Here is a 10,317-nt window from a genome sequence, read left to right on the forward strand (position 1 = left end):
GTCCGGACAAAGTGCGTGAAGTGCGAAATCGGACTCTGCATTTCCGGATTTTTTTGAGAATTCCACACGAAGGCAACATTCCGGCAGATGACGCAGGTGGGAAGACAGACCCTCCATGCAGATGGTGGCCAAAAATTATATAAGTAGGACATTATTTTCTACCTTAAAAATGTATTTCAAATAACGTCCGCACGCGCGGACTGTGCGACCCCATATGGGGCCATTCGTACCGCTGACTTTATTCTTGCGACCCCATACGGGGCCATTAGTCGTTTAAAGGTTAAATGCAGGATTCTTTGCAAATATTTTGCCAGAATACTTTGACATAGGCTTTCTCCAAGTCTTAAACTTGGTATGTATCTTGCCACTATAAGAAGTCCATGTTTGTTATGCTTACCCTATTGAAATGTGTGAAAGGTATTTACAGTAGTGATCTTTAGCTTGTCAAATGTGTGAAAGTCCTGAGAAACAGAAGAAAATTGTCCTGGCAGTGAAACATAAGATTGAATGGCAACAAAACAAGGCAAAGATTATGGCATAGGGTTACAAGCTATACATGATATAAAGAAAAATAAGCCTAAGCTGATGAAATTTATAAGGAACTGCTGTAATAATGCTGGACCTTCTAATATAAGAGTGTAAAAAGTCATCAAACAGTGTGTTGAATGTTGTGCTTCTGCAGTGGCTTTGTTGCAATAAAGGAAAGGAATGCCCACCTTAGATCCCACATGCACAGAAAACCAAGTACTTATGTAAATCATTGGATTTGGGAATTAAGTACAAGGCCTCATCTGGATGGCTGACTAGATTTAAGCAAATTCTTGAAATTTCTCTGTAGGAAGAACTCCTTATAGCCAGTGCTGCTGCAGTTGATTCATTTCACATTGGTGGATTTCAGAAATTTGTGCAAATTTCACCAAATTGCCAATACCAGTGAGTCAGAATTTCAGTGAAACCTCCGTTTGGTGTTTCTTTGGGAGCAGTGGATTCGAATATTGAACTAAGGAAAGTCTTAAATTGAGAAACATTCCACTGTAACAAGGATATTTATAATTTGTACTGTTCATTTAATATTGTTAATGATGGTTAAATCATGAAAGATATATTGGGGAAGATTTGTAGCATATATAGAGGACACAGTTTTGTTGGAAACAGTTTCAGAGTCCCAGGCATAGATGGGTCGATGAAGATCATGATTATGATACTAAAATGGAAGTTAAAAAAATACGTTAACGTGTGACTTGGTTTCCTGGCTCATGGTAAGGTCCATGACAGTCTTATGGTTGTCATGATGAGCCATTGGGATTTCTTAGCCAAAGGAATAATCATCTGATACCTTAAGAAGATTCTTATAGCACAGAGCCAGTTATCACTCATTCATTGATCTCCAAATCTTTCTGCTTGTATCTGCCCTCAGTGCTTTCCTTTTTGTTATAGGAAAAACACAAGAAGAAGGATGGAAAGGGCAGTGATGTTTTTATGTCTGCTGAGGAATTTTCGGAGATGCTTGACAGTGTAGGAGCATCTGGTCTAAAATTGTCTGGATCTTCTGCTCTTTCCAACAGAGATAATGCAGGTAAGTACTGCCCATGTTGAATTGTGTATTGAAGCAGAAGACTGAAACTTCTGTATAATAATCCATACCAGTGCTCTTTCTTCATACTGCAGAAGAACTCAGAATATTAACACATAAAGGACCGGTCGCACGGTATCATGCTCTTTGCTTTTAAACGTAGTGGACCGGTTGCATGATATCATGATTCTAGGACACATTAGGTTGCAACACACTAAACCTTGCTCTCTTGCCACGCAACTGCATGACTACTGCATAATAAGACTCCGGAATGTTTGCTTAGTATTCAGTAACATGACCTCACTGTTATGTTAACCCATTACAAAGGAATTCAAGCTGTTTGTACCAGCCAGTAAGTTAGTAGTGGAATGTAGCGGCCTCTGTAGTCTAGAGGTAATGTTCCCACCTCATGACTCGTAGTACGTGGGTTCAAATACCCAGTGAAGGTCGTCGAATTTTTAAGGGCGGAAAAATTCAGGGAGCAAGTCCTCTGGGAGGGACTTTAAGCCATGGGTCCCATGTCATAGCTTTACAGCACGTAAAAGAACCTCATACCTCCAAAGGAGATCACTGAGCAAAATTGCGGACGTTTGCCGCCCAGCAGCAGTCACTAATACCTCCGGTAGATGGGGGAAGCATTATAGATACTTCTCAGTCAGTAGAGCCGGTCTCGCTGGCTGGGTGGGACTGATGGTAAGCACCAATACCGGTAGGATATAGAGGCTGGTAGAAATCATAGAGGGAAGCACAATGGACCACTACAGGTCTAAGTGCATGGGGAAACCCACCCTCTCTAATAACTAACTAACTAACTAACTAAACTAGTAGTAGAATATGGATCAAGGACAAATTCTTCTCCGATGAGCTAGCTTACGTGCCTTGTGAGGCGCATAGTGATGGTGACTCAGACAGTGGCAGTGACAGGGGACAACAAAGAATTGTGGCCACAGATAGTAAAAGTGACAGTAGCTCTGACGAAGATGGGGGTAGTAAGATTGCGGGGACTGCAAAAAATCTAAAAAAACTCACAAAAATCTAAACCCTGATTTGAAATTGAAATACAAAGCATTTCTGATGAATGTGGCAAAGGCCTGGGATACAGACCAGATGGTGGCAGCAGAACCAGAGTCAGACACAGACTTGGTGCGACCGGGCTCATCAACTCCCATCCCACACAGGCCTCATGTGGACCCCTCAGGGCGACTCTCGGGTGATATGCGGAAACATACCCTCATGAAAATTGTGAAGAGTGAACATTCCAAGGGGAAGCATCCTTCTAGGCAATGCCGTGTTTTCACAGTTCTCAAAAAAAGGAGTATGTCTACATTTGCAAGTTCTGTGTAATGCCACTTCACAAAGGGGAATGTTTCCAGAAATATCACACCCTCAAGCACTTCTAGGAGCATTAGTAAGTGTTCTCCAAAAATTTTAGTTCATAAGATTAATTATCACCGGTCTGCGAAGTGTTAATTAATGTTGTGGCTGCATTATTTTTTGTGGTTTCTTCAGTTTCTTCAAGTGAATGCCAGTGTATGGATTTAAGACATGCTACAGTTTTTCACTCATCTCTAAATATTATCCACTGATGGGTTATGCCACTTGAAATTGATGGCATTTAAGTATGAGGGCCAGAGCTGCATCATTGCAGTGACTGTGACCTATCATTATTATTAGTACAAAGGTTTCAATTCAAACGTTGGTTGTTGACTCCTCAATTTATAATTAACAAGCTTTTATTGTAAAATTTACTGTCTTCAAACGTTAGATGTAGTTATGTAGTTATGTGGTATTGCTTACCACAGAACTTATTTTATCATTTGTAGTTCTTTCTCATGCCATAACTAAGGCAAATTACACACTGGCATTTCACCTCTGAGCCTTGGCTTCAGTTCCAGGTGACACCACATGAGATTCATGATGGATGAAGTGATGCTGGAGCAGGTTTTTCTCCACCCACCCCCCATCATGCCTACATTGCTTCATTCTCACATGTCATTGCTCCCTGTGGTGTGCAGTAACTGACCAGGCAGCACATTGTCACTTTATCGGTCTTTAAGTTTGAAGCTTCATCTCTTTGGTTACAGAATAAGGAAGCTCATTTCTTTATTAATCTATAGTTCTTGCAGATATGTTCATATTGCTTCATATTTAGTAGTGTGTATCTTGCTAGTGACCCCAGGAATTGAATATATAAAGATGGTAGGTTATGTTGAGTTACATTTTATGTTCATGATTTACTTCCATGAAGACATGTACTTTCTGCACTGCCACAACTTTATATTCCAGTAATTTTAATAGAAATTCTTTTAAACTTTTTATTTTAATTTTTTTTGTGTCATGTGTATTGATAAATTTGGTTAATTTATATTCTCTGTCCTACAATAACAACATGGATACATAGTACTTGTTTCGTATTGTCACATATCACACTGCCTATAGACGGGGTTCACATTGGCATTTGGATTTATTAACAACCTACTGGTCGTAACTACAGATAATTCTTCCACTTGACTTGGTTCTTCATGGTTCGTCACACTAGTAGTGGTATAAAATGACTCATAGCACTGTCCAGTGTGATTGATTTATAAAAGTTGTATTTCAACATTTAGGAAACCTCTATTACAAAGTCATTAATATATAAAAGTTATACCTTGTAAGTACATTAAGTACTTGAAGTGGTTGGAACATTTGTAGGTTATTATAACTAAATAATAAAGTATTTAAAAGTAAAGTTATAAAAACTTTTTGTTAAAACTAGAACCAGTGGTTCGTGTCTTGAAATATCTTCTCCTTAAAAGAAGGAGATTGTCTGTCACGATGTAGTTTCAATGCCTTTAGTGTCATGGTCCCATTGTGCAGAGCACAACATTGGATGGTGCTACAAGTCATTTTATACTAATTCTTACCGCTTTACACAATTTACAGACACTCCACACTAATCTCTTCAGTCTATCAGTCTAATGTTCACAAATTTATAACACAGGAACTATGAGAGTCTCACTGAATTACTCACTCCAAATATTGCACATAAATAAAGTCTTCTAATCATACATTTAGTCTGCACAGGCCAACTTCTAATTCTTCTTCAGCTATGGACTTCCTATAGCTATATCCTACAGAGAAATGACACGCTTGCTTGTTTGCATGCTTCTGCCACTATTACTGCTACCCGTAGCTGCCCTGAACGAATTCTGTCACTTATGTAGCCATGGAACAGACATGTATAGTTAGTGCCTCATAACTTTAGCCGCACGGAAAGGTAAACGCTGTTGTGGCACACGTGAAGCTGTAAGCTTGCTGTGGTAATGTTCAGAGCTACTCCCCAAGCGGAAAACATTGCCTATGGAGACCAACTAACAAGCAACACAACATACTACACACCTGACCACACTCCAAGATGCTACATTCCAAACTGATAGTACCTGTGCTGACATAAGCTGATAAGACTGCCCGCAAGAGATGGTATGACCCCTCTACCACGGCTAGAGTTCCAAGGAACTAACAGTAGCTGCAGTACACATATCATGTGATTGCAATCCAGCCAGTCTATTGGCGCTTCGGTCAGATCAACAGGAAACACAGCTTCTTCTATTGTTGTGTCTTGGACCGTGTTTACAGAGCTTTTTCCTGGCAATATATTGACCAAATCCGTTACTGTATGTTATGCTATACCAAAATTGTGTTTTGTTATATACTTTGATGGATTGATATTGTTAAGTTCAGAACAATTAAAACAGTTCATAATGATTGTAATTATTATTTCAGGGGAAAAGCAGTTGAAGTGGGAGACTGAACGTGATTTCTGGTTCAACAGAGGAAAGAAGCAACCTGGGAAAAATAACAATAACAAGAGAAAGTGGAATAGCCGATCACATGGAAAGTGGAATGAAAAGACAGCTAAGAGAAGAAAGAAGAAGTGATAGGAAGTGACAGAGTGTAACATATGCCTCTTATGTTAAAACTTGTCATTCCGTGTTGTTGAGATCATCAAATGTGAAGTTAGATAGGGAAACACAGGAGAAAAGTGTACTTATATAATCTGAAATAAATCAGTGACTATTTTAAATGTCTTTGCTGCCTGATCTTGTTTTAAACTGTTGTCGTAGAATCTTAATTCAGTTGTCTCATCATGACCCCGCCTTCAGTTTGTTGATCCTGTTGAAGTTATGTAAAACATGTCAAAAACAGCATTCAGTTTTTGTCATTAGAAGGGAAGAAATTTGCTGTTATTTCTAAGTTTATAAAATTTCAGAATTATGTGCTTTTCCCATTTTGCTTTCCTGTATACAGGGTGTCCCAGGAGGAATGGAATGCCATTCCTTATGTTCCTTATGTTAAAGTATGCCGATATAACCCAAAACACCTATGTCCAAAGTTGAACGGTTACGGAGATAATGGCCCAAGAAAAGTGTGGTCTTCTGGCGGGTCCACGCACTGTACCTGTCAGCTGAGAGGCCTTATCTATGTTTGCCCTTAAGTGCAGTGATTCACCCTAGCCGTACTTATGTAGTTGGCCTATACCAGAACGCACAGTCAGCACGTTACGTCAGCGCTTGCCAGTCATGTGTCATGTATAGTGCTTGGAAACCCTAAGGACAATTATGACATGGCGAGCGAGTATTTTGTACTTCAATTTTATGGCTTCATGTCACTCACAAGTTAGTTTGATGTTACGTACATTATTAACATTACAGAACCCACATATTCCTGCCAGTTTTAATATGTATTTTGTAATCAACAAGTGTGCAACGCTGGTCAAAGTTTGACACTTCTCTGGCCATTATCTCCGTAACCGTTCAACTTTGGACAGAGGTGTTTTGGGTTATATCGGCATACTTTAACATAAGGAACACCTTCCTGAAGTTTGGTCCATTCCTCCTGGGACACCCTGTATATTACCATGCACCACGACCAGCATTCCAAACTTGGATTTAAATTTGTCATAACTCTTAGAAGGTGGCATTCTAATCCTCTAAATACAAGAAATTCTCTTCTTATTTCTTCAGTGGTGAGTGAAAATTGAGATTTTTTCTTTGCCTTTATATTAAAATAGCACTGGAAAATAAATGAAAGTTGCAATATTTGTTGGCAAAATTAATTTGAAAAAGAGTGCATCTGTGCCCTTTTCATGATTTCAAGTTGTGCATTCTTACAAACGATATTTGTGCTTCAAATTTTGAAATAATTACATGTTACATAGTCGTCATCTCATGTGAAAAGAAAATTTCAGTGTTTTTTCCGCCTGTTGTAGTGACCAGTTTTTCACCTCGAGTTCCAACTTCATCATAAACATTAAATTTCCCTTTTGATACCAGCAGACAGCAGTTATAGTGGGAGGTTCTGCTGATGATAAGGTAGGTGCAGTTTTTGTAATAATGACCAGCTTAAGATATGTAACCTTGAATTACGAACTAACAGGAAAATTGAGAAAATCATATAAGGAGCTTCAAAGTTGCTGCATATCTTCTGTTGTCAGGATGATAAAATCAGGGGTCTAAATGGGCAGGAAATATAAGGAACATCTGTAATATAAGTGCATATGAAATTTTGGTTCATAAACTTAATGGGAGGGAACCACCTCTGAACCTCTGAAATGGAGCCATTGATGGGTAGATAACTACTACTTTTAAGTGTTGCAATTTTAGCTGATCAGTTCCTTAATGACAGGTTTGTTGCGAGACTAATGCGAAATTAGGGATACATATTTTGAAACAGTTGTGAACAAGGGTCTATATGGATTTTGTAAAAGTAATAGAGTTAAAGTAGTAAATTTTGCTGTCTGAAGTCTGATATTCAAGTGAATCACAACACATCAGAATATTTAAAAATGCTTGATTTTACTCTCATGAATATGCCTCATAGAGTGTTGAAGTTCTTCCAACATTACAGAAAACCTTGTAGCTGCAGTCTTCAGGGTTAATGACTTAGGGGTATGGCAACTCTTATATATAGGTGTTCACATTAGATACTTTGTTCAAAATGAAGCCATGATTGGATGAACAGATCCACTGAATTCCCTTTCCTATCCGCATGGGAGGAGGAGGAAGAGGGAGAGGGAAGAAAAGGAGAAATTTCCTATCACCTCATGTCCTAAAAACAAAAAACGAACTCCTTGGTTTTACTAATGTTATATTTTAACGTCCTGTTGCACTGATTTAAGTCCATGATTTATTTAATCCGTCTTGCAGTGCATACACTCATTTATTTCCTTCTCTCCCTCGCACTACATGTTTCGGCATAATAATGCCATCTTCAGGTGCTTACTTATCCACGTCAAACCAGTTCATTGCATGCCATGTTCACACATTAAAATAACTAAAATATGTATCTATCATATACATTGTCAAACGTTAAAAATATTAAAATTGTTCAGGATACCACATCGCTACGTCGCCCCTCACTACGTCAGTCACGCCCATTCTCCTTTGTTGGAGCACTCCNTATATGATAGATACATATTTTAGTTATTTTAATGTGTGAACATGGCATGCAATGAACTGGTTTGACATGGATAAGTAAGCACCTGAAGATGGCATTATTATGCCGAAACATGTAGTGCGAGGGAGAGAAGGAAATAAATGAGTGTATGCACTGCAAGACGGATTAAATAAATCCTTGGTTTTAGTCTTCAAGTGAACTATACTGACTAAGTGAGCAACTGCCACTTGTCAGCGAAGTTAGTACCAACATTAGCAGATAGACGGTGTCGCATGGTCAAAGCAATGAATCCCTACAGCTGTTAATTTCGGTTTTCTATACCAGAGCTGGTATTTCCTTGAAATAGCTCCACAATTATCCTCACAAGGCTGAGTGGATCCCGTTACAGACCCACTACTTCTCAGAAAATCTGGTGGTGCCAGGAATCAAAACCAGATCTCTGGATCTGTAGCCAGGAACTCTGACCACTAGACCACAGCGGCAGTCATCCTAAACACAAGGTGCCTGAAATATTTTTCATCACCTTCTGAGGACCACCCGATCAGCAAACATTTTGCATCACATCATTTCATTACTCATGTAATTGCTGAAACATTTTAATAACCTCTTTAGAAGCTTATCATAACTTCAGATCATTTTTCATCACCACGTCCCACTACTTATTTACTTACTCATGGAGCTGAGCCCATCTTGAGGAGTGGCCAATTCTGCAGCTACTCAAGAATTTCCCACGATTTTATTGAACCCAAAGGTTCATTACCATTTTCACAAGAACCTTCCACTGGTCCCTATCCTGAACCAGACCAATCCAATTCATACCATCCCATCCTATCTCTCTAACATTCATTTTAATATTGTCCACCCACCTATGCCTTGGTCTTCCCAGTGGTCTCTTTCCTTCTGGCTTTCCCACAAATATCCTATATGCATTCCTCGTCTCCCCCATTCGTGCTACATGCCCTGCCCACCTCATCCTCCTTGACTTGATCATTCTACATAATTATACCTGGAGAAGAGTACAAGTTATGAAGCTCCTCATTATGCAGTTTTCTCCAACCTCCTGTAACTTCATCCCTCATCGGTCCAAATATTCTTGACATCCTCTTCTCAAACACCCTCAGTCTATGTTACTCCCTTAATGTCAGAGACCAAGTTTCACACCCATACAGAACTACAGGCAAAATTATAGTTTTGTATATTCTAACTTTTATGTTTTTGGACAGCAGATGAGAAGACAGAAGGTTCTGGACTGAATAGTAGCAATCATTACCCAAGTTCAATCTCCTCTTAATTTTCTCCTGAATCATGTTTTGATTTGTTATTGTTCCCAAATATCTGAACTGTGCTACATTTTCAAAACATCTGTTTCCTATCTTTATGTCATGATTCTGCCCTGAATTTTGGTGATGAGACAGCAACATATACTTAGTTTTCTCTGTGTTTACTTCTAGACCAACCTCCTTACTTGCGTCAATTAAAGTTTGGGTGTTTTTCTTTATGGTATCTATATTATCACCCAGTAGATTCACATCATTGGCATAGACCAACAGCTGATGTGTCAGGTTTAATTTCAGTCCCACCTGGTTTTCCTGGGCCATCCTAATGGTGTATTCTAAAGCAAAGTTGAAAAGGGGTGGTGATAAAGCATCTCCTTGTTTTAGACCATTCTGGATAGGAAAGTTATCAGAAAGTTGTTTACCTATGCAGACTTCACTATACGTTTCCTTTAAACATACTTTAATCAGCCTAACTAGTTTCATGGGTATCCCAAACTCTATCAGAATATTGTACAATATTTCTCTCGTAACTGAATCATAGGCTTTCCTGAAGTCTATGAATAGCTGATGTACTGTCCCATTGTACTCCCATTTTTTCTCCAATATCTGATGAATGCAAAAGATATGATCTGTAGTTGATCTGTTACATTGAAACCCACACTGATGATCCCCAATAATTTCATCTATATATGGACTTAAACTTGAGAGNGAATTTGATCACTACCTGGCGATTTATACCATTTCAATTTTTCAATAGCACTTTCAACCTCAAAAGGACTAGGATCAGGTACTAACAGCTCTGCTATATGGATTTCTGTCTGCCTAACATCACTGGCCCTATGTGGATTCAATAACTGAGAGAAGTAGTTCCTCCACTTATTCAAAATGTTGTGGGAATCTGCAAGCAGATCACCATTCTCATCCTTCACTAAGTTTCTGCTAGGTTGCTAACTCCTCTTAAAGTCATTTATTCCTCTATACAGGTCTCTAATGTTCTTGTTCTTACTGTTCATTGCAAGCTCTTCAATT

General features: G+C 38.8%; 1 protein-coding gene across 5 annotated transcripts in view; it reads left to right on the plus strand.

Moving 5' to 3' along the window:
* Nucleotides 1-5,643, plus strand: part of LOC111875398 (CCAAT/enhancer-binding protein zeta) — a 79,469-nt gene extending 73,826 nt beyond the window's left edge. For all 5 annotated transcript variants that reach the window (XM_033755840.1, XM_023871644.2, XM_033755841.1 and 2 more), the window contains 2 exons: nucleotides 1,438-1,576; nucleotides 5,339-5,643. In XM_033755840.1, the coding sequence (XP_033611731.1) occupies nucleotides 1,438-1,576; nucleotides 5,339-5,493 (294 nt within the window). In that variant the 3' untranslated portion in view covers nucleotides 5,494-5,643. The remainder of the gene's footprint in view (nucleotides 1-1,437; nucleotides 1,577-5,338) is intronic.
* Nucleotides 5,644-10,317: the final 4,674 nt, after the last annotated feature.

Source organism: Cryptotermes secundus, unplaced genomic scaffold (genome assembly GCF_002891405.2).
Source record: "Cryptotermes secundus unplaced genomic scaffold, Csec_1.0 scaffold589, whole genome shotgun sequence".
NCBI classification, from domain to species: Eukaryota; Metazoa; Arthropoda; class Insecta; order Blattodea; family Kalotermitidae; genus Cryptotermes; species Cryptotermes secundus.